General features: G+C 56.1%; 8 protein-coding genes across 8 annotated transcripts; 3 read left to right on the top strand and 5 right to left on the bottom strand.

The window, feature by feature from the left end:
• Positions 1-497: 497 nt before the first annotated feature.
• On the bottom strand, positions 498-1198 carry N7482_001404 (uncharacterized protein; the record flags this gene model as incomplete). The annotated part of the gene is made up of 3 exons (XM_056683529.1): positions 498-644; positions 710-963; positions 1165-1198. The coding sequence occupies 3 exons, from the start codon at positions 1196-1198 to the stop codon at positions 498-500; spliced, it is 435 nt and encodes a 144-aa protein (XP_056547135.1).
• Positions 1199-1461: 263 nt separating this feature from the next.
• Positions 1462-2288, bottom strand: N7482_001403 (uncharacterized protein; the record flags this gene model as incomplete). Its single annotated transcript, XM_056683528.1, has 2 exons — positions 1462-1720; positions 1795-2288. 2 exons carry the CDS (start codon positions 2286-2288, stop codon positions 1462-1464), a joined length of 753 nt encoding a protein of 250 aa, XP_056547134.1.
• Positions 2289-4347: 2059 nt separating this feature from the next.
• Positions 4348-4527, top strand: N7482_001402 (uncharacterized protein; the record flags this gene model as incomplete). Its single annotated transcript, XM_056683527.1, has 1 exon — positions 4348-4527. The coding sequence occupies one exon, from the start codon at positions 4348-4350 to the stop codon at positions 4525-4527; it is 180 nt and encodes a 59-aa protein (XP_056547133.1).
• Positions 4528-5324: 797 nt separating this feature from the next.
• Positions 5325-6459, top strand: N7482_001401 (Clr5 domain-containing protein; the record flags this gene model as incomplete). The annotated part of the gene is made up of 2 exons (XM_056683526.1): positions 5325-5452; positions 5526-6459. The coding sequence occupies 2 exons, from the start codon at positions 5325-5327 to the stop codon at positions 6457-6459; spliced, it is 1062 nt and encodes a 353-aa protein (XP_056547132.1).
• A 1467-nt stretch (positions 6460-7926) lies between these two features.
• On the top strand, positions 7927-9142 carry N7482_001400 (NADPH:quinone oxidoreductase family protein; the record flags this gene model as incomplete). Its single annotated transcript, XM_056683525.1, has 2 exons — positions 7927-7959; positions 8141-9142. The coding sequence occupies 2 exons, from the start codon at positions 7927-7929 to the stop codon at positions 9140-9142; spliced, it is 1035 nt and encodes a 344-aa protein (XP_056547131.1).
• A 1727-nt stretch (positions 9143-10869) lies between these two features.
• Positions 10870-12612, bottom strand: N7482_001399 (putative mRNA processing protein (Mss51); the record flags this gene model as incomplete). The annotated part of the gene is made up of 3 exons (XM_056683524.1): positions 10870-10897; positions 10993-11650; positions 11742-12612. 3 exons carry the CDS (start codon positions 12610-12612, stop codon positions 10870-10872), a joined length of 1557 nt encoding a protein of 518 aa, XP_056547130.1.
• A 467-nt stretch (positions 12613-13079) lies between these two features.
• N7482_001398 (ATP12 ATPase F1F0-assembly protein) lies at positions 13080-18811 on the bottom strand (the record flags this gene model as incomplete). The annotated part of the gene is made up of 7 exons (XM_056683523.1): positions 13080-13850; positions 13927-14280; positions 14351-15711; positions 15799-16883; positions 17239-17412; positions 17645-18431; positions 18517-18811. The coding sequence occupies 7 exons, from the start codon at positions 18809-18811 to the stop codon at positions 13080-13082; spliced, it is 4827 nt and encodes a 1608-aa protein (XP_056547129.1).
• Positions 18812-20487: 1676 nt separating this feature from the next.
• N7482_001397 (glycosyltransferase family 2 protein) lies at positions 20488-22769 on the bottom strand (the record flags this gene model as incomplete). The annotated part of the gene is made up of 4 exons (XM_056683522.1): positions 20488-20640; positions 20979-21270; positions 21811-22680; positions 22732-22769. 4 exons carry the CDS (start codon positions 22767-22769, stop codon positions 20488-20490), a joined length of 1353 nt encoding a protein of 450 aa, XP_056547128.1.
• Positions 22770-23547: the final 778 nt, after the last annotated feature.

The raw sequence follows: 23547 nt of genomic DNA, 5'->3' as shown, positions 1-23547 counted from the left end.
ATCGTCAGGGCACGGAGTATTACGGAGTTGGGAGTCCTCGATTCTCGTCCCTTTCACGGTTCAGAGTACTTGTTTGTCTGGCTGTACCTGTGTATCATCCGTCTGGGCGGGGAATAGCGTTGTGCCTTTTTGTTTTCTCCCCTTTACTTTTTTTCCATGTCCTTCTAGTGTGTTTTTGATAATCTCCACCTTCTACTCCCCATTTTCCTCTCTACCTATTACCCTATACAGCCGGAGTACACCTGCACTCCCCGTCGGGGAGCAACGTAGTTACTCTCTCTCTTTCTCTCTCTATCTTTTTTCTGCTCATCCTATCCTGTCCGAAGCACTGTAAACCAACCCCCAATGATAGATTGTATGACGCAGGCATGATGTTCCTGTTGATATTAATCTACCTCCGACGAACCCCCTCCCGAACCCACCCGCTCCCAAGGACCATCGTCCTAATCTCCGTCCCTAGCGCTGGAGATCCCAGAAAATCAGTCCCACCCCAGGCCCTATCCTCCAGCCTTCTTCGGGGGGAACCCAAAAGGCCCAGCTTCGAGAACTTGACTCCCTGTGGTGTAGGCGGGGGCGAAGTCCTCGCGAACGCCAACACCATCTGAAACGCGCTTTCGTTCGGATGGCACCACGCTGGACATATCCTGCAAATAGATTGATTACTCCGTACGATGCGAGCTAGATCGTCTGCGCCTCCCAACCTGCGTACTTGCGCCGTACTCGATGGCTCAGATGGCTGCGCCCTGCGTCGGCGGCGGCTGACAAGAGTCCCGTGAGGCAAGAGGTGGGGGTGTGCCCGCATCTGCACCCGCTGCGTCGGGTTCTCATCCTCTTGGCACTTGCTGGGCGATCTGCAATGCGCCTGAGGGGTGGCCGCTGACGAGCAAGCTGCACGGAGCCATCTTTGCCTCCGTGCAGGATCTTTGCCTCCGTGCAGGATCTTTGCCTCCGTGATGGGGTTTCCTGGTGGGCTCACGCTTGTGGTCGTACAGGACGACCGGGATTAGTTAGGTTAGTTAGGTTAGTTAGGTTAGTTAGGTTAGAGTTGAGCTCTAGCGTGGTTGTGATGCTGTGAGGAAGGGCTGTGGTTGGTCGGTCCGTTTATACTCTGTTTGGTCTAGGCGTTGGGTGAGGGTTGCGGGTCGAAGTTGCCGGGGTCTGCACCGCGACACAGAGCGATTGTGCGGAGTGACCGCATGGTGGTAGGTGGTCGTGAAGTTGAATGCGCTTGTCGGGAGGCGATGGTCATGGCAAGAATGAGGACTCCGTATTCCGTACTCTGTACTCCGTACTCGTAGGAGGATGCGCCTTGCTTCCAGGAGACCGGATCGCAGCAACTAGGTACGCCATCCACGGTAGTGCCAGCCAGTAGTGCCAGTCGTACCAGGCCCAGCGGGTACGAAACATGCCGACATCCACTCCCGAGTCCACTTGCTGGTGTCCACGTGCGTTCCCCCGTCCTCATTTCAGCGCGGGCCCGGAGAGCAGAGCACATGGAACGAGGATCAGGAGGGATTGGAGTTGGGAACCCGGTCGATCCTCCTCGGGACCGCGTCGATCCGCCTTCCCCCCATCGGTCCACTGCGCCTCAGCCTGCTCCAAGAGCCAATTGCGCTCCCAAATGCCCATCCTTGAAGGAGTGCTCATTTCTCTTGAGCTTGCGAATGCAGATTTCTTGGCTCCTGGTGAACTTTCTTCAGCGCGCTTGGTCCATTCGATCCTGATGGGGCCGGAAAATTAAACATTTGGGCTAGCGCGGAGGTCGGCGCGATAGGGGCTATACGATGGGGATACGATGGGGATACGATGGAGGCAGTTGGGGTAAGCCAGCATATCTTCCATGGACCCCTCGCCGGCGAGGGGGCAAATCCTTTCCACGGTTGAGTTTCTGCAGCTCCCAAACTGCCGGGAACGGAGATAGTTTCAGGCGTTCCGTTCAGGCAGTGCGACCGAGAATTCGCCGGTTCCAGTAGTCCTCTCGCCATCCTCTCGTCCCTATCGGCCACCGCTGGACGGTGCAGTGCTGAGACATGGTTAGCCTTTGGCGTGGAGTTGGGGAAGCATCGCGCGGGTGGAGATGGTGGAGCAGCGTGACTGGACACCCGTTTGGGTCTCCCCGACACCTTCCCAGGTCCATCGGGAGGGACTGCCGGCAGTACGGAGTAACCACTCCGTGATGAGAAGACACTCACATGGGCTGTCGCGGGCCCATGGAGATCCGGAGGATCCTCTTCTTCTCTGTCGCCGTCTGGCGAGTCGGTGGATGAGCTTGCGGAATCCAATCCCATCCAATGCCTCGCTGCTCGGCGGTTGAATATCGCATGTCGCTTCTGATTGTCCAGGTTTCGTGAACAAAGTGGCGCCTACGAGTGGATCGGAGAAAATCGCGCGAACGACAGGAGGCGGCGTACGAATTTAGAGATTAGGTTCGCGCAGACCGGGCTAAGCTCTCTCGAGCGATAGCTAGTTCGTACCGAGTACGATGTACACGTAGGAGGTAACCGTAATGGAGGCCCTGCGACACGACGAGAACCAGCGCGCCGTCGAACGGCCATCGAGACGATAGCTGGTGCCTAGGATGGACCTGTGCGGTGTATGCCGCTTTTCTTTTGCTTTTCCCTTTGTTTCGTTTTTGGGTTTGGGGCATCTCTCCCCTGCGTTCATTGTATGTACGTGTTGGCCGGCGACGAGTCAGGTCGAACTGTCGGCGCGATCCTGCTCGTGAATTGCCGTGATGACCCCCCAGGATTGGCCCGCGTGGTGCGTGGTGGTGCAGGGATCCAGACTTGGTTCCGACTAGGTTCCGGGTAGACAGATAGCGGCCTCGGTCCCTTGCTGAGTTTAACTTTCCATTCTCAAACAAAGAATCTGTGTGGGCGTTTCGCGGTTGCGCTGCCCGGTGGCCATTGATTGGATGTTGACGTAGGAACCTCCAATAGTCGCGGTACTTGAAGCAGACTCCTATTCCCGAGAACAACAATCGAACCCTGGAAGAAGAAAGAAACGGAGACCATGAGTGAGGCGAACGGGGTCGGTCAGTGGGTAGTGGACCGCCAGTACTGGGCGCGTATGCTTATTTTGGCGATCGCACTTTGCTCACAGGGACATTTACGGGGGTGCTGACCGTTCTGCATTGCATTGCGCGCCAGGCAAGTCTAAAGTGTGACAGATGCAGCCGCGAGAGACCGCACACTGGATTGATTGGCTGGAAGCTCGGGGGGAAAAGAAAAGCATAGGGGATACTGGCCAGGAGGCGCAGGGTGGCGACGTCGGCCGAGTGGGGGTAGCTAGCCTGCTTTTAGTGTTTGGTCTCCCTCTCCTGTTTCCGTGTTCTTTTTACGGTGCTCTCCAGGCGTTCAACGAGCATCCTTTCCGGCGATTCCCCGGCAAACGACAATGCCCGGTGGTGAGCGCGACCCGGCCTAAGGGGAGGCTCTGTGCTCACTGGGCCGAGCGGGCTCCATTCTATATCCACTATTGAGGACCCGGGCAGATCGTGGGTGATCCACAGCCGGATCGATTGGCGCCCTCACGAACTACTGCTCCATGAATCGCGTCATGATTGGTCTCGTCTGAGAGTGGCTTTCCACTAGGCCTGACACCATCCCGCTTTCGCGTGGCGCTGCCTAGCGGCTTCGGCCCAGGGCGCGACGACTGCTGACCGCAAGGGGGAAGTGGGAAGCATAGAACGGTTAAGACTAACCGCCTGCGGCATGGAAATGGGAGCATGAGAGGGGCGTGGAGTGGATGCCGATTGTCTGTTAGGCTCTTTTTGCCAGCCGTTGGATGCTCCATTCGATCGATAGCGTCGTTGGAGGGGGAGGTTCGGAGCTGCTCTGAGGATCCCCTTTCCCTGCTCCCCTTTGTTCCAACAGCGACCACAGGTCGGCAGATGGTCGCGCACATGCGGATCTGTGGATTGGAATAGGAATTCCATTTCGAGAAGGTTTGAAACGCCCAACGGCTCTGATCGACTCCTTTGGGGTAGACATCCGTTGCAGACCACAGCCAGCATCACCGCGTGAGGGAATCCCGACCGGGCGAGGATCGGCAACTTTGGCTCTGAGATCCAGCCGGGCCAGCATGCCCCTTGGGTGGAGCCCGAACTGGGGCAGAACCAGGATGATGGGAACAGACCCAGAAACGGTCAAGCGTGCCAAGCCATGAGGGGAAAAAGCGAGGAGAATCAGGCTTATCTCGTCCTCCCGGTAGTTTTCCTGGTGGTGTCAACCCACTCCACAAGGCTAGCCCAGGTGTTTCCCTCTCGCATGACCGGAGTGTTATTCCCGTCTTGGTACAGTTAGCCGTTTCAGGCAGTCCCATTGAGAACCCTGCCTGCATCCCTCCATGCGAAGGAAGGAGGAGAGCGAGTGCACGAAGTACCGGCGGGATGAGGGGATTGTTGGATCGGGGATCGGGGATCTGGTCTCCCTGTTCTTCGATAGATCCATTTCCGAGTGCGAGGTCTGCGAGGAACAAACAGGAACGGAGCTGTCAGCTGTCATCAAAGACCTCCTGGCCCGCTAGATGATCAGTCGGATCTGGACTTGGGGATCCGCCATCTGCCGTGGACGTCTGGATGGGGACGGCTCTATAGTAGCTCAGTAGTGTAGCCTCAGCCGTGTCTTGGAGCAGGGCCTTTGTCCCGCGATGAATGTCCATGCGCCAAGTGCTTCATCGGGGATAGCGACGGCGTCGGAGTTTCCAATGGCTGGCGATGGCGCGACATGCCGATCCACCGAGGATCGTCGTCGATCCACCTGGTCGAGCACGTCGTGCACCACGTCATGCTAATTCCGCGATGATCGACCATGCGTGTTGGTCCTGACGCCACGGAGCCATGGCGGCAACTCTGAAGGGGGCGGGGGCAGGGTAGCAAAGGACGGACGTTGACAGACCCAAAGCCATGGGAGATTAAAGCCCCCCCGGAGTGGAGTAGATCCAGACCCTAACAATTTAGACTCTGGCTGGGTTGAGGTTCAAGAGCCGGGCACGTTGAGAGGAAGGAGGCGTCTCGGTTCATTTGGCCCAGTCTATATCGCGCCTCCCCGGACCCTCTCTTTCTTCTTCCTCTTCCTCTTCCTCTTCTTCATTCCTTTTCTCTTTCCCTCACTCTCCCCTCTTTGGTTCCCTCGTTTTTAGTCTCCGCGGACTTGCACTTGTGTCGATTGGATCCCAAGTACATATACTACTGCCCTGCCCACCACCTCCGGTTCCTTCTTCCCCCTCCCCCCGACTACACTTGTCTCCTCCCTTGGACGCCAGTGCTTGCCCCCACTCAACTGTCTGTCCCTGCATACTGGTCTCCAGTTGCATTTGACAGCATGAAGACCTCCATATCCTCCGATGTCTGGGAGAAGAAGAAAGCATTGATCGCCAAGTTGTATATGGAGGAAGAATGGCCTCTCAAGCAGGTGATCAAGCAGATTCGTTCCGACGACTTCAATCCCAGGTATGCCCTACGTTGATCTCCCTCCTCTCCTTCAAATTTCTATCGTGGGTCTCAGCACTAACCGTGTTCTCAGTGAAACTCAACTGCGCAGCCGTCTCAAGAAATGGCGCGTCACCAAACCATCCCGCCAAACCCGCAAGAAGCCACCAGGCTCAGAGGATCCCGAGTCCGAGAAGGACAGCCAAGGCTCCTCCTCCACATCTCCACAGAACAGCACATCCTCTCCCGTGATGAGGAATGCTTCTTCCTCCACCACGCGCTCAAGCTGGCCTGGACACTCCCTCTACGCCCCGGCAGATGTCCCGCCGTCGGGCAAGTGGAACGCCCCTCTGGCGCAACGGCTGACCCCCAGCCCATCGGCCGATCACAGCCTCATCTCCGAGAGGCATCCGACAAGCTACTCCTTCTCCGACCCCAACCCAACCACCACATCCTTCGAGCCGTCTGCTCAGACCTCCCCGGTGACCGAGGGCCTCCTGCACAGCACCACCTCCGCCGCGACACCCACCTACGCGGCATACCCGCTTTCGCCTGAGTCGTGCATCCCCAGCCCAGGCTCGACGACCACGCCCACCATGGGACAGTGGCCGCCGCGCTCAGTCTCCGTCGACCTGGGCCTAAACCCAGCCCTGCATCCCGCGCAATGGTACGGCATGCCCTTCGAACCCATGACTCCCCCACCAGGCGTTCCGCACTCGACACCTCTGGCCCCTCCGCCTCCTCCCGCTGGCCCCGCAGGCTATGTGGTTCCTTCCGCCACAGATCTCTTCTCACCCGAGTATTGCTCTTACGATGCTCCTGAGTACCACGGCTTTGATGCCAAGCAGTGGAAGCGGGCGATGTCGCTGGAGTATGGGTTTGCCGGCCACCACGGACGGTACGGACAGCATGAGAGGAAACACATCCCGCACCATGCATATCCTGCTCCGGGAATGGTGCCGATTCCTGCGTCCCAGGCTGGTCCACACGCAGTGATGTGTGCGCCCATGGTCCCGTATATGGGCTAATGATACCCTTCCAGGCGGAAGCCGAAAAGCACCCGGCTGTGGAATGCCATTAACGGACTCTTGACCTAGATTCTCTTGTGATACCTATATCTTTTATTCCCTTCATTTCTTTCTCCTGTCTCATTTTTCCCCCCACCACTTGATTTCTTTTCCTGTGAAAATGGGCGCTCGATCTGTACCTTATAGATCTCATGTACATATACTTGGTGTTGAACCTACGGAGTGGGCGGTCGATCTGATCTGGGTTTCTGCTTTGGTCTGTTTTCTGGTGGTTTTTGTTCTTGATCAGATCTGAATTTCTGGCGTTGGCATGTGGCGGCTGTTTTGTCTCTTGATACCTCTGGTGAATTATTCTGGTCCTGTATTGATGTACCCTATGATCACTGATAGTGTTCATAGCTCAGCAAATTATTATCTATATTCTGTGGAACTTTCTCTCCAGTCCATTACTCTGTGATTGCGTCGGGGATGCAGTGGACGAAGAAGAGCAAGAAGTACGGCGCAGGAGCATCCTGCGGTGACTCATTCACTCACACCCTTGAATGTCTTTTCCAAGTCTGTAAAGGCTCTTTCTCGATCGAAGCACCACCGATGGCCAACTCAAGTGTCCCAGAGGGAGGTTATGAAAGGCCCTCCTCTCAATGCTAATTGAGTACGACAATCGAGTCTAGAATATCGTACGGGTCACTAAGCAAAAATCTACAAAGCTAGAAACAAGAAATAGCTCGACCAGCCGTTTGATCCAGCCCTCCTCAGTCCCACATTCAAGTACGGGATTTTTTTTGCCAAAAGGCTCGACTGGAAGTGGCTTTCTTGTTTCTTGATTCCATGGCTCGTTCATCCGTTTTCCCGCTAGTCGGATGCGACTGACTATGGAATTATGACCTCGTTTGGTGCCTCGTATTTCAAAGTCCCTCCACCTCTAAGTCACCGAATTTTCGCGGTGCAGAACATGGTGTAAAGGGGGCGTTGATCTTGATCTTGATCTTGCTTGAAGCAAACACACATTAGCAGGTTGAATGGTTTTATGGAGACCTCATCCGCCTTCCTGTGGGACTAGATCTGTACATGGGGCTTACCAAGTTACCAAATCAGCTGTCTCAATCCGCACAGTAAGAGATCAAGCCTAGATCGTAAAAGAACTGTATCATGCACAAGTTCAATAATAAGCTAGGCATTACCACTGCATTGAAGAATACAATTACAATGTGTACCATTACACTTGCAATGGCCTGTCTACCGATATTTCTCTATCCGTCTCGGCGTCTGGCCAGTCTGCAGGTTATCCGAGATCCAACCTCGGCATCTTCCACGCGGGGAAGTGAAACCCCATACTCCGTACTCGGCCGTCTCATCCTCAATTTCTCTTCCTGACACTCCCAATCCTTGCACTTGCACTTCTTTTCTTTTCATTATCGTATAATATTCTTGCAGCATCTCACTTCCTATTCATATCTCACCGCCATAATGCGCGCTGTCCAAGTCCGCGAATATGTCAAGGTGCGCTAACTGATTCATCCTCCTCCGATCCTACCATCCTACCCCGGAGCTCGGAGCTCTCCTCTCCCCAACTCCATCCATTCAACACCGCCAGCTTACAACCTTCCAACCTTCCAACCTTCCAACACCACCACCCCCCGCCTTGCCCCCCATAAATCGCACACTAACCCCTTCCCCACAGGGCCCTCTCGATCTCACAGTAACCGAAGTCCCAACCCCAACCCCCGCCGCCGACAAATACCTGATCGAAATCCACTCCGCCGGCACCAACTTCTTCGACATCCTCCAGATCCAAGGCAAATACCAGCACCAGCCACCCCTCCCCTGGATCGGTGGCGCCGAGTTCGCAGGCACAATCGCCGCCGTCCCAACGTCCGCGTCATCCCCGCGCTTCCGCGTCGGCGACCGCGTCTTCGGCGCCACCCAGGGCTCCTACGCAACCCACGTCCTCGCCCCGGAGACGACGCTGCTGCCGGTGCCGAAGGGCTGGAGCTTCGAGGATGCGGCGGGCCTCTTCGTCACCGCGCCGACCTCGTACGGAGGCCTGGTGCAGCGGGCCGGGGTGAAGGCCGGCGACTGGGTGCTTGTGCACGCGGCGGCGGGCGGCGTGGGTCTCGCGGCGGTGCAGATTGCCAAGGCGAAGGGGGCGACTGTCATTGCGACGGCGGGAACGCCGCGCAAGCGCGAGATCGCGGCGGAGTTTGGTGCGGACTACGTCGTCGATTATACGGATAAGGCGTGGCCGGAGCAGGTGAAGAAGCTGTGTGCGACGCACCGGACGGGTAATGGCAAGGCCGGTGTGGATATCGTGTATGACCCTGTCGGCATGATTGAGGCGAGTCTGAAGTGTGTTGCGTGGAACGCGCGGCTGCTGGTCATTGGATTTGCGGCGGGCAAGATCGAGAAGGTTGCGCTGAACCGGGTGCTGCTGAAGAATGTGAGTCTGGTGGGGCTGCACTGGGGACAGTATGCCAAGTTTGAAACGGAAACGGTGGGTGAGGTGTGGAGGGGGATCTTTGAGCTTGTGGCTCAGGGCAAGTTCCGGGGAACTGCGTTTAGAGATGAGAGTTTCGTCGGGCTGGAGAGTGTGCCGAAGGCGTTGCAGGCGCTTGGTGGGCGGGAGACGTGGGGGAAGGTCGTGGTGAATGTGACGGGGGATGAGACGGCGAAGAGTAAGCTCTAGGGTGTCGAGTACTGTCCTAGTATACTGTAGTCATTATGATACTACTACTGTAGGAGCCTTGAAACAAAAATCTTAGGGGAAGGTCACGTCCGGCAGATATATAGGGTTATGGTTATCTTCAACGAATGCAGCATGACATTTCTAACAGCTGGATTTGGGAACGGATCCTGGTGGATCGGCATCTGCTCCAATAACAACACAATGGATAATATAAGTGACAGGTCGATGTAGGTGCGCAAGGAGTCATGCTCTGGTAGAACACAGTGAAGCCTCTGCCGAAGCAGAGGCACCCGAGCAAGTATAACATGAACTATGAAGGCCCTTTTTCTTGTTCTAGCAGCCCGGACGAATAGCGCGAGACAGCCCGAGGGCTCTCCCGGCTCCCAATTCAGCTCCAGTCGGTCACAGCCACAATACGCGGCAACGTGGTGACTGTCCTTCAGAGAAGGGTCCGTGATGAGTGTCCGTGAGGACTGAGACAGCTGAAGTGGGGGGTTGCGATGTATTATATTGGTTGGTGAGGGGAGAGGAGAGCTGCATGTGCAAGTGCAGGTGCAATCGCGAGCGCGAGGTCGAGATAATGCCGTCGATACTGTAGGTTAGTGGTCATAGTAGTGCATCATCCACTGAATGGAACTGGTGCGCAGAATTGGCATCTAATTCTGGCACGCAGCTGCCGGTTGGGGTGTGAAGCGGAGGGAAGATGGAAAAATCCTGGCGCAAAAAGATAGTTTCAGGACGTTCGCTTAGATCTTAGTCAGCGCTAGCCGGGGCCGGTTACCTGCAGGTAGACAGACTTGGCAGGACCCATCGGCCGTCTATCAGTTCACTAGAGGTGGAATGAAAAAACGATAGGGAAACTAACATCATCCGTAGTAAGTGGTCTTTCTGACCACAGTAGCCCGCTTCCTTTCATCTAACATTGTCCTCCGTCTGAATCTGACCCAAGCGCCGACCAGTGACATGTCCTTGAGTAATTCCACCAGCCATGAAACAAACTACACCAACATCTTTCCTTGCTGCTGGCGCAACTACGGTTTTTGTTCGGGATGTTTCGAGCTGAGGAGGCATCCCTGAGAATGAGATGGTTGAGCTTGTTAGTGCGTTCGATGAACGCACAAACGATTTGAAGGCTTCGACAATTTGCCTTCTACAAAGCAACTGGCCGATGATGGAGTTGCGCGGATTAGCGTGGCACCTACGCTCCAGCTCAGGGCCGTAGAAAGGATCCAGCATGTCGCTAGGAGGCTGCCTACGCTTGGAATATCGGCTACTCACCCCCTACTATTTTGCATTTAGATGCGGTGGAATCCTCGGGACAGCCATTCGCAATGAGATGATCAATAGTGATCGTCTCGTCCCAGTACGGACAATGTACAATATCACAAAAGGGGGGTAGAGGAGATTTCCTTTTGCTTTTACAGATATTCTGTCTCGTAGGAATTCAACCAACTAACTAATCAACTTCCATTCACCCGTTTAGGTTCCTTGCTTTATACAACTATATGATCGAAGGTAAGTTGTAGACTTTCCGATCTGCTAGAGCTGTACTTCCAATACAACGATTACACGCGTATGGACAGACACCCACATAAGAGGAGAGGACTCAACGATCTGTCTATCTACTTCATACCTAATAACACAATGGATGGACTCCCACGGAAGAGAGCCAGTATCATACAGAGAGCACCCAGAACTTCACCACCCCCAACTAAACGAGAAGGGTCCTACTCCGCCTTGAAAGTAGCCTCGTATCTGCAAACGAAGTGAAGTTAGCAGGATGTTTCAGATCAACAGACCAGTCAGAGACAGAGTCGGAGGAAGACGCAGGACTCGACATAGTAACATACCTCTTGCCACGGAATCCCCACACCCCCCAGTTCCCGCAGGACACATCATGAGGATCCATATCGTTCAGATCCCAGCGCAGACTACGGAACACATTCTCGCCAGGTTCGAGCAGCATGTCGAACTCGCCGGCACACTTCTCGTGCACCCAGTTGATATCCCGCTCCATGTCCCACTGCGTATACCCGGTGCACAGAATCGGCACCTTGGTCTCCAGCAGCTGTGGCAGCGTCGCTGCCCACTCGTGCGACGACGCCGGGTGGCCCAGGCCAGGGTGGAACAGCATGAAGCAGTCCAGGTACGGATCGAACGGCTGGAAGTACTGCGCTTCGTACATGGTGTGGAAGTAGTCGACATAAGTAGTGATTTTCATCTGCCCACCGAGCCGGTCCTCGACGATCCCGCCGAATGGGTTTTCGGGTGTGCGCTCGGGGAGTGGGAACTCCGCGTCGCGGTTGGCCATGGCCTCGGGCCCGATAAAGACTAGGTGCAGCAGGGCGCGGGGGAACATGTAGGAGAGCTGGAGCCAGACGTCACGGGGCAGGGAGGACTCAGCGCGGGCGCCAAGGATGAAAATGCGGACGGGGGGTGCTTTGAGGCGGAGGCCTTTCACGTCGATGTCTTCGCCTGTCTTGGGCGGGTGCAGTGAGTAGCGGAGGGCTGGAGGAGAGGGCAATTGCAGTTAGTCGCTGTAGCTTTCAGGCGAATATAAAACTAATCAAAATGAGTCTTTGATGCACATCCAACATACCACTCAAGCTCTTCAATCCCTCGGCCGTCAGGCGGTTTTTCCCACGAACACTATACGGGCTCAGCTCATGCAGCACGCTCGCAATGGTCTGCGGGTACGTGAGCATCCGGGTCACCTGGCGCATGGAGCGGTCCGAATTGATAGCCTCGAACTCGCGGGTATACATATATGTATCCCAGTTCGTCATGTTGATCACAAAATTGTCATCCTGCACCCCGGGGTACGAGAATTCTGGGAAGAAGCGGCCAGAGTGCAGATCGTGGTCATCCTCGTTGATCTGCCGCAGCGTCTCACACACTTCCAGATGCGCCTCGAAGTCGTCCATCCAGTGGCCCTCCGAGCAGTAGATCGGCACGCCGCAGTCCGGGCATTCGAAATGCGAGTGTGCTGGCGGCGCGCTGGTTTCGGTGTCGGCCGTCTTCCGGGCTTCCGGGTCGTGCGGCGAAGCCGGGGCGCGCGTCTGTTGATGGCTTGGGTGCGGGCAGAAGGCATTTTGTTTGATAAAGGCGGCGCGCTGGCGAATTGCGGGCGAGGGCGAGTTCGAGAAGGAGTGGAACAGGTTGTTTGGTTTCAGGAGGGCGTTCGAGTCGACGGAGGTCGAGGCTGCGCGCTGCGAGAAGAGCTTGGAGGAGGCAGGCAACTTGGGGAGCTGGGCTGGTTTGCTAGACACGCCACTGCTCTGCTCTGCGGCATTGGGGCCCAGGGAGCGGGTTGTGCTGCGCTCGGAGCCGAAGCTGCGAGTCCACGACGGGGAGACGGGGCATCGTCGGCGGGAATGGGCCAGACTCTGCAGGCGAGCTGGGGAACCGGCGGCCCGGGCACCTTGCCGGAGCACCTGAAGGCACTGGGAACAGGTGTATCCTCCTGCCATTGTTGATTCGGATGGTGGACGTGGAAGTGAGCGGACTGGCCTGGCCGTTTTTCCAACTCAGGTCTTCTGCACGTGACCGAGATGTGGAGAAGTTGCATGATGGGGGGGCCTATTGAACTATATAACTGATGTGCGGACTCCCTCCGTACTGCTGCCGCTCCATCTACCACGATAATCATGGCTCAAACGCTTCAATTGGTCTTGACAATACACAGTGATATCGACAAGCGCTCGTATATTCGTCGTGTATTCGTGAATTGAACACAGCCAAAGAGAGGGGGAAACAGGTCTTGTACATAGCATAGCAAAAGTACGCATCCAACAGTAACCGAAACAAATTACGCAGACATGAGATCCTGCGGAAAGAGAGAACCAAAAAAAGTCACACGCCGCAGAATCTCCAGGCAGATCGAGAACGCTGATAGCTCGCTGATAGCTAAACCAATCCCACCCCACACTTCAATTCCTTAGAAGATATCTTCCGAGCTCCTCCAATCCTGCGTATCCCGGCTGGCCCAGTACTTGCCATTGTGAGCCCAGAATTGCTCCCCAGTGACGGGGCACCTGTCTCGGACGAACCACTGCGGCCGATAGATGTCGCCCCTAGCCTCGCGATCTCTTCGCTTGGCACGCTGCTTCTCCTCGACACGGTGCTTCTCGGTGGCTGCAAGGTCATATTCGCCGTCCTCCATCGCGCGCTGGTCGGGGCGCAGGCGGGTATCCGTGGGGGGCAGCCAATCCTTCAGACCATCGGGTAGGGCATTCAGGGTGATGACAAAGGGAGTCAGGTTGAACGGCACACCGGTCGGTCGGGCGTGGGCCTGCCAGACCAAGAAGGTCTTAGCTGACTCGGGATCTTGGCCGGAGACCGGGGCCTCGAAGCCGGGCGTGTGGCGGGCGTAGATCTTGTCGTTCCAGCGGCCGCCGATACTCCACTTCGGAGAGCCGGACGGGTCCACGATCTTGCCAGTGACTTGGTAGGCGGACGAGGCCTTCCAGCCGCGAGGCTTGAAGTCGAGGTAGCAGACCTCGCCGGTGGTCCAGTTCTTGATTTCCATCAGACCGTAGTTGTCGACCGTGGGGTTTCCGGTGATGATGCCAATCACAGAAGACGTGACCTTCTTCCATGTGTATAACTCCTCGCCACCGGTAACAGGGCGCAGCTTGAGGAACCAGGTACCCAGGAGGTTGATGTCGAACGACTTTCCGTAGAACTTGGACTTGAGAGAAGACTCGCCCTGTGTCACATTTGTGAGCCTTGAATCTAGATCACCAAGTAATAGCAGTCCCTAGAGACGCATGAATGAAACGTACCCAGTAATCCCACTTAGGCGACTCAGCCCACGCAGCACCAATTGGCGGATGGTGGCTAACCTGCTCCACAAAGAACCGGTAGCCCTTATCGGGCCGCACGTACTCGAAAGTCTCACCAAGGAGCGGGTTGAACGGCTTGGCCACACGGCCGATGGTCGAAGCATACTCACTGGCGGCGTATGTGGCGACATATACCAGGCGCTCCATAGAGTCCGAGCGGTCCGCAGCGATATCAAGAAGATCAGTGTACTCCAGGTCCTCGGCGACACGCTGAAGCAATGAAGTGGGCTCGTTGAAAGACACAGGCAGAGTCATCTTCGTCATGTCTTTCCCAATCATGGATTTCAAAATACCCTAAGGAGCCGTGAGCGGACGTTGAGCAAAAGCAGAAAAGAAAAAGAAAAAAAAGAAGAAAAAAACTTACCCACAGAGAAATCTTGGGTCGGTCATCATTGTCCATCTTGAGTCGCTGGCGCACGGGTTCCTCATAACCTCTGAAAGAAGGCTTGACCAAGGCGAGCTTGTCAGCTCGAGCCTGCGCACTTTCATCCTGAGGTTCCTCCTTCTCGATGCTATCCTGCAATTCCTCCACCTCAATCTCACCAGCATCGATGGCATCAAAGAACTCGTCGCCTTCCGACTCGGAGTCATACAGGCTACTGATCTGAGACAGAACAGACGGCTTGCGAGATAGAATAGACACAGGAGGCAGCTCCTCTTCCTGGACAGTGCTCGGGGCGCGAATCTCGGGCAGGCCGGACTCCAACGTCGTAGAATCGTCCGTCGGCATGCGAGGCGGTGGCCCATAGATGGAGCGACTGCTTGCCGTGGCATTCTCGAGTGCTTCCTTCAGCGCCTTCTTAGTCCGCTTGCGCTTCTCCTCAGACTCGCCCATCTTGGACTGCAGTTCCTCGTGCTCTTGGGCAACGCGGGCCATGCTCTCTTCCCACATCTGACGGAGATCCTCCTCCCGGGTCAACCGGTACTGCCAATAGGAGTCGCGATCCCGCGAGATCTTGATGAGATTCTGCAACAGGCCCTTGAGGCTATTGACGGCAGCTTCATAGGCGCCAAGGGCCTGCTCGATAGCTGGGTTCGCAATCGACATTTCAGGGTTCTTGGCTCGTTCGGCCTGCAGAGACGCGGCAACATTTGCAAGAAGATCCAACTGGAGCTTCGCTGACTGTGCGGTGATGTTGAGGGCATCTTTGTCCTCAGTAGGCGTCTCCTCGTGACTGGAAGCATAGTCCCCATAGTCATCGCCTTCGCCTTCGGCGTCGGGCACACTCGTGGCATGGCTGACCACGCGGTTCACTTCATTCGGACTGGTACTCCGGTCGAATGAGCCATAAGGGGAGCTGTCTTCATCCCCAGGCAAGGTTTCAAGGGTAGTGCGCGATGCGTGGGTACTAAGCCTCGTCATGCTGCCACTGGGAACCGCCAGAGACGGAGGAGCCAACCCCTTTGTACTCGGCCTGTGACTCAGACCAGATTCGGAGGGAGTTCCAGTCGAACGTCCCTCAACCTGATCCATTTTCGCCTGGCGCAGAGCCTCCGCGTTCTGCGAACGTTGCCGCTCCTCCTGCTTGGCTTCATCTTTTGCCCACTGAATGGCATTGTTCAAAGACCAGAACCAGCGCTTGGCCTCAACAACATGGTTCGCCTTAAGATGATACTTGACAGACGATTTGCCGTGAATCTCGAAGCGAGTCTTATCTTGGGCATCCATAGTCAGTCTGGAAATCTTCATGTTAATAGCGCCACGGCAGGCAGAGCCGATATCATCTGGAAGAGAAAAAAACAAATCAGCCAGAGTCCAGACCACAAGACGGCGTTCCCAACAACAGTGTTAAAAACACACAACCAGCTTACCTTGATGCTTATAATAGCTCAAAACACCATCCTCGAGAACAAACCACCGCAGCTTATAGCCACTCGTGTAATTCGTCCATTTCTTGAGATAACCCTTCATCTCGCGGGCATCCTTGCCAGCCAGGGGCGTCGCCTCTCCAATCGAGACACGGCCAGACAAGCCCTGGGCGTTGCTATTTCCAAGAATCGCCTTCTCCTGGATGCCGCGCTGAGCAATCGCAGCGGCCGGGGATTTCTTCAACATCGCCCGAGTCTTGTCATCCTTGGTGACATCCTGCGGCAGTTTCCCCTTTTTATCACGGCGGAAAGGATCCGCACCGTGCGTCAAAAGTAGCTCAATGAGCTGCACATTCTTGTTGCGGGCGCCCTCGTGAAGCAGGGTCCCACCAGACTGCATGGTTGTGGGGTCCGTGACCAAGTCTAGGCTGTTGACATCGATGATACCCTCGACCCGCGGCTCCTCGAGCAATTTCTCCAGGCTATCGTAGTCACCCTTTGCGACCAGGGCCTGGATCTCTTGCGTCTTGCTGTCGATGAAGAGGGAGCGGGCCAGCTGGAGCTGCTGGAAGATCTCGGGGGTGCGGGCGACATCGAGCGCGGTCTGGCCGCGGTAGTTGACGATCGCGTCGTTGACGGAAGGCCGGCTCAGTAGCTCCTTGACAAGGGGGACCCGGCCAAGCTGGGCAGCCAAGTGCAGTGGGGTGTTTCCATCGCGGTCCCGCGCATTAATATCCAAATCCTCGCCGGAGGACAGGATGAATTCGACAACCTGGGGCTCGGCGCACTGCAAGGCCAGGTGGAGGATCGTGGTGCCGTACAAGCTGTTCGCCTCCTGGGGGTCGCTCGATTCCCGGATGGCCTTTGAGATGGCGGTGGTGTCGCCGCTGCGCAGGATCTCGAACAAGCGGAAGGTTCGCACGGACTGATCGAGAGACAAGCTGCCGCTCTCAGTCAGGGCGCTGGAGGGCAGCTTTTCCATTGCGTCGGCGCTCTGGTGACTGGTGTTGGAAGGAATATGATCGAGGAGGGGGGAGGGGGGGAGGGAGGCTTCCTCCGACTGTGGCGGCTGGTGCTGCGGTGGTGAGCTAGTGGGAAGGAGCCATTCGAGGAGTTCGAGCCGATAGAGGTGTCAGTATTGTCGTCGCCTTCCTTGTCGTCGCCCTTGGACTTGGCACGGTGCAAGAGGGCAAGCGCCAGGGCACTCCGAGAGCGCTTGTGCCTGGGAGACGGGAGCATATGTCAGTAGCAATTCACGTGTGAGATTGGCTCGCAATTTGGTGCGCAGGGGGAGTCGCAAGTCGACTCCGATGCCCGAGTCATCTCCGGCCGGACATTCCCCAGAGGGTTGAGCTGGCTGTCATGCTGACTGCAGGGGAGTGAACCATGGGTCCGTCCAGAGCAAAGGGTGTGGTGTTGCAGTGCACGATGCAGAGTACTCACCCTTCAAGTCTGTCAGACATGTTTAACCTCTCAGGGGCATGGACAGATTGAGGAGGATTTGGGATTTGGGCCACGAAGCCTGGGGAGAAATTTGGTTTGCCACGACTTGTTGAGGAGGGGGGGAAGAGGAGGGAAAGCGACCCTGATCGCTGCTCCGCCTTGGCGCGGCGCGGCCTATACAACCACGACTTGGTCCTGAGTACTACTACTGCTGCTGCTGCTGCTGCTGCTATGCGACTGGCTGCGATGGCCTCATCCCATTCCACACTCACATCATTGCATAATGCCAATTTGTATACAGTTGTATAAGTATAAGGTTGATAATGGTACAGGGGAGATTCTTCTATCTCCAGTTTAGGGGGAGTAAGTACTGATCCGATATCATAGCGACCATTCCCCCCTCTACCTCGTCTCGCCGCTCACCAGCACCACCACACTGCCCAACTGCCTCCGCAGGTCCTCCCGATTAACATCATGCGTATCCTCCACCTCCCCCCACATATCCGTCTGCCACTTCACCTCCAAATTCGCCGCATCAGCCGCCTCCACGAGGCCGAACTTCTTCGCGCTGGGCGACTGGATATGCCGGAAGTTCTCACTCCACTCCACCAGCAACCGCACAGCAACCAGCAAGCTCTTCGTGGCGAGAATGCCGCGCTCGAGTCCGGCCAGGTCGTGCGCGTCTAGCTCGGACACCCACGTGCGGATGCTGTCCTTAGTAGCCCGCGGCTGCGACACGGGAACGATACTCTCAGTGTCAAGGATGGGCACGATTTCCAGTCCCGGCCACACCTTGGTCGACAGGAAGCTCATGATATCCTTGGCTACGCGCATCTGGATATCCCGGAGGCTCTCAGTCGGTGCGTCCTCGCCTACCCGCTCCAGCGCGTGCGCGGACCGCTCCGGCTCCCAGCACAGCAGCGTGTCCGTATCCAGGTACCGCATCGCCGTGACGACGATCTGATCACGAGTGGTGGTGTCGCCCGCAGCATCTTCGCGGGCAATGTCCGCTGCGCGCGCGGAGAGGGAGGTGAGTGGGATTAAGTGGCTTTTCAGAGCCTGCTGGGCGGATGTCATGACGTCCCATTCGAGGGCGATGGCATGGGCCAGGTGTGGCTTGGTCGGCGGGATCGAGAGGACATCCTTGCTGGGTGTCCGCACAGGGCGCTTGTCCAGCAGGACTTGATATTCACCTATTCAATAAATCCAGATATATCGTTAGATTAGATCCCATGCGTGATCCAAGCCCGTAGCGAGCCTGGCGACTCCGATACTTACCGGGCTTTCCGTGGACATGGACGTCCTTCCAGAAACGCTTCTTCAGCACGGAAGGCCTCTTCAGTGGTAATGATTGCTGACCCTCTTCCGCCGGCTCGGTCACTGTATGTGTCGCGGCATTCGCCTTGAACTCGGGCGCAGGCGCAGGCGCCTTGGGCGGAGGGCCATGGGCCGTGACGGGGTGCGCCACGGCAGCCATCCAGGGCGACGAGTGGAAGTGCCGGCACAGCGGAGCATTCTGCTGGGTAGCAGCGAGAAGCCGCACCGGGAACGCAGCTCGAGAAAGACTAGCCATGGTAGGATTGTCGAGTGCAGTCGCGAGTCGCAAGGGCAGAAAGCTCGTCGGGTTTGCGGAGAACGCAGAGCGGAACTTTTTTGCCAGCTCTCGGCCCGATGACCGCTGCCCGCGCCACCAAAGTACTACAGAGTACGGAGTACACTCTAGGAGGATCGGATCTGCGGGCCCGCAGCCTTGGCTAGCTCGTCGAGACATATCCTTTATACTTCGATGTACACAGTCTTTCATTTACATTCGAGCCATTGACACGCGGATCAATTGTTAACTGTCCAGACTGCCGATTGCAGATCACCAGACCTATGAATGTGCCCAAAATGGAGCCATTGCTCGGTCGTAGGCTCGGTCGTACGAACAGTATACGTACTGACCCCAGGGGATCTGGCGGGGTCGACTGCATATTTGCCCGCAGGCAGAGACGCTCTGATAGGCCGCTACAATGGACACCAGTTTGAGCCAGCCCGGCCGAGGCTGAGTGCTCTGCGCCGGAATTCGACTGTTGACTCTCTACTGCGTTCTGAGTACTTGCTTGAAGGTAAAGCGGAGCACCGTTCGGCATATAATCCGGCTGATTAGAAATTACCAACAAACACAAGCGAAAATGAGAGAAAAAGGCCGGGAATGTCAGAAGATCAAAAATCAGATAAGCCTCCCATCTGGCATCTAAAGCCCCAAAAAAAGAATTCAAAGAGGGAACCCAATCCCAAAACATTGCAATGCTATCACCGGTAGTAGAAGTCGAGGTAGAACAAAGACGAGCGAAGAGTCCACGATAATCACACCAGCTGAACAGCACATCGAGATGCAGAGCACGCGAGAACAAGTGCAAAACGACGAATCCCCCCCATGCTTTTGTAATTTACACAAGAAGCGAAAAAGAAGAAGAGAAGAAGAAGAGAAAAGTCAAAGCCGTCAGGGCTCGAGGTTGATCAACCTTTTTGGTGTTGAACATCAATCATGTGCAAAGAAGGAAAAGGACGAAATCAAGCAGTGGGCTGTCGACCCAAGTCGAACTACCACACATCAGGGTCTGTCGAAAGTCATAAGGCTGCACACGAGGGGGAGACAAAGTCTCAGCGGACCTGCAGAGACTATTGCTCTCCTCCAGTCCGTGTATGGCCGAAGGCAAATCGCCACACGCTGGCCACCCGGCAAGGGAGAAAGAGACGACCAAAAACGAGGATGAAGCAAAGAAAAGAGAAAAAGGACAAGCGCTGGACGCATCTAGAATCGCGGACCGAAACACATAACAGAATTTCAAGTCGGACATGGTCGAAACAATGGTCGTCACGGCATTTCATCGTCAAAATCACGAAAAGAAAAAATCGAGTACGGAAGTACTGCACGGAGAGTGCCAGTAACAGTGCTAGGACCCCATACCTAGGGAAGTAGAGTAAGTAGATGGACAGATGGGCTGGGCCACGAGCTGCCAGCGTCCAGCATGCATGCTGGAAGACGAGAAGACCTCGATCTCAGAGACGACCCAGGTCCCTGATTGAGCTGGGGACATGGAGAGAGAAGGGTCGCCGGTATCGAGGCGGCACATGTGATTTGTGCGCGTGCAGGAGAGAGGGAAGATTGGACAGAGAACGGATCCCACCCGGTCCACAGACGGAAGAGGCGGAGCAGGTGGAAGAGGACTCGGGCAGGCGTTGCAGTGCGCAAGCGAGGGTTGCTTATTTGGTGAGGTAGCTGGGGTAGTAGGGCTCCTTCCTGCGATCGGCATCGGTGCGCTTCTTCATACGCTCGGCGTCATAGTCGTCGGCGCCATCACGGCTACCCCATGTAGTCTGTACAGAAAACGGCACATGCTGGGTCAGCTGAGAGTCCTGGAATTGACAGACGCAGAGAATGTGCATATCGCCACGGGTGATGGGGGAAATGGCCAATCAGAGGGGAGGGGAGGGCCGACCACGGCCGCCATGGGAAGTTGGCTCGCACGGGAAGACGGTGGATAAGTCCAGCTGCAAGAGGGAGGAGTAGTGATCAAAGCGTTGTGATGCTGGCGTGTCATAGGAAGGGGGGCCCGGGGGAAGGAGGGGCTCGGCGAGCGAGGCCGCCCACCCGGCCAGAACACTCGCGACCCGCAGCACAAAACAGAAATGTCCACGGAACGAATAACCGGAGAGAAAAGGCAAAGCAAAAAACACAACACAACACAACTTACCACATTGAGGGTCATCACCGCGTACACCTTGATGGCTCCGTGGAAATACCCAAACAGCACCGACACGGGCAACAGAAACACATCGACCGGGTAGCGGATATAGTGGCCCAGCAGTTTAATCCACTTGCTCGTAAACATCCACAGGTAGAGCGAAGTCATCGCGCGGTCGTGCAAGACCTCCCCCCAACCTACACTAGCCTTGTGGCACAGCCAGACGAGGAGTAAGTCGCCGAGCAAGGCCGGAGGCGACAATGTGGTTAAGTGCACGGCATAGGCGCTCCAGGGCTGGCGGCTGCAAGGCGGGAAAAAAGAGGGATGGTTAGCTTGCGGCTGAAAATGAGAAGACGATCGGGAGAGAAGGAAAACATAGAAATCAAAATAGAAGAAAGAAAAGAAGAGAGAGAAAGACCGGCGACAAGGACAAGAGAACAGTATCGATCGTTTGATCATAACCAAACGTGATTATGAATGGGATGAATCGGGGGCAGCCGGTGTCCTCGGTCGACGCGAGGTTCTCACCCACCCTCTCGCGCAACCCGCGGTCCTTTTGTTTTTTGCTCTTCCCATCGAGTCTTTGATCACGGCGGGGACACAGTTCTCGTGATAGGCCAACAAGGAAGCTTTTCCTGTCGAAGGATGGGAAATTCCGCCGGGGGAGGAAACAAAACACAAAGCGCGGAGACTCGACGCGAATCGAGTATAGAATCTCTCGAGGCATAGACCAAGCAGGGAGCAAAGCACAAATTCAAGAACACAGAGGTGGAGCTGGGTATGGAGCTGGGTGCGGTCGTCCCACAGGGGGAATGCGCGGGAAAGAAAGGGTGTCACTTACTACCAGATGTGCTTCTCGTGGAACATGCTGGTGAGATTGCTCCGCCAGTTGCTGCGGGACCAGCGTGCGCATTGCTTCAGGAATCGGGGATTATCCTCTAGCGTGGTGAGCACCTCGGCCTCGGGGTGGTACTGCATATACGTCTCCCAGCCATGCGAGACCATCCAGCGGGTGATAAAGTTGTCATCATCGGCGTTGAGCTGATACTTTCCCCACCACCACTCCTCGTTGGTGAAGGCGTAGGTGAAGCCCTCGTCCTGGAGGATCTTCGTACGATAGGCCACCGTGCGGCCAGACATGCACGGCAGCCCGCCATCGACATTCGTGGTCGCTCCGCAGTCAAAATTGCGTCGCTCGAGATACAACGCGCCCAGGAAGCCCCAGACGCGCTGTGAGAGGGTCGGCGCCGCCGCACGCCGCAGGCGCTGGCAGGTTACCACCCCGCCATAGCGGTCATCCTTCTCAAACGGGGCCAGAATCCACGGCAGCACCGTCGTCGGCCAGCTCACGTCGTCGTCGGCCAAGAGCGTGATGGCGGTGCGCACCTCCGGGATGGCGCGCGTCATCTGGCGCCGCTTGTTAGGGTGGGTGACGGTGAACAAGCGGATGCGCGAATGCGAGGCGGGCATCGCACTCAGCATCTTCTCGGCGCGCTTGCGATTGGCCTCGATGGTCACCAGGAGGACTTCATAGGGTTGGTTTTCCAGAATGGACCGGATCGTCTCGACCAATTCCTCGCCACAGCCCTCCAGCGTGGGGATGATCACCGTGACATCCTGGGAGGTGAGTTTGGGCGTCTCTGGTGGGGGGATCGGCTTGAATGACCAGAATGAGATCAGGTTGACTACGAGGCGGAAGTAGCGATAGCAACTATTGCCGATGTTAGCTCACAATGCCGGTCTCGGGAGCAGTCTGACTAACAATAGCGCGACGAAGGCCCGCACGAAGGGAAATGCCATGGCGTCTCCGATCGAGCAAGGTGCCTCTTTCCCGTTAATTGACCCTTGTGATTCCACCCCCAAAGACACGCGATTTTCTTTTTGGTGGGGCGGGGGCGGGGTGTCCTCCTCTGGCAATGATTCAACTAGATTTCACCGAAACCACCTCATTAGCCGCGACGACGCCCCGGTCCACTCGCAATTGTTGGCTTACCGGGAACCGTCCAGGTCAATTTTCCAGAACACCACAGGGGGATGCACTATTTGGCGGCGGGGAAGGGGAGGGAGGAAGAGCGATGGGCTGGTAGGAAAAAGGGCGAGGAAGCAAAACGAATGTCGGGGAAGACACAGCTTCCTCAACCAGCCCACGAGAGGAAGAGGGGGAGAGAGAGAGAGAGAGAGAGAGAGAGAGAGAGAGAGGAGAGAGAGAGGGAGAAGGGGAAGAGGGGAAGACGGAATAGGAGTTAGAAACCAAAGCAGAAGGCGTGGAAGGCGAGTAATTTGTAGGCACACGCCTACGAGCTGATACTAACGCTCGCGAACAATTGAACCATAGAAATATTCAATCCATAAAAACCATTAAAAATGTAAAAAGCAAAATCCCGAGCTAAAAAAAAAAAAAGCCCCAGTCCCCGTTGTCGTTTTGAGTGTGCTGCAGGTGTAGTTGTGCCTCGTGCGTCAGAGACCCTGGATCTAGATGGAGGCGAGGGTGGAGAGGGATTGGCGGCGGCCCATGCAGCGCAGTGACATGGAGTGGGGATCCGAGTCCGAGTAAGGTACGTATTACGCCGTCAGATAA

The sequence above is a fragment of the Penicillium canariense genome (genome assembly GCF_028826845.1).
Source record: "Penicillium canariense strain IBT 26290 chromosome Unknown utg000001l_segment0_segment0, whole genome shotgun sequence".
In the NCBI taxonomy this organism is placed as follows: Eukaryota; Fungi; Ascomycota; class Eurotiomycetes; order Eurotiales; family Aspergillaceae; genus Penicillium; species Penicillium canariense.
Note: the sequence above shows the minus strand (reverse complement) of the source record. Positions and strands in the feature narration are given on the sequence as shown.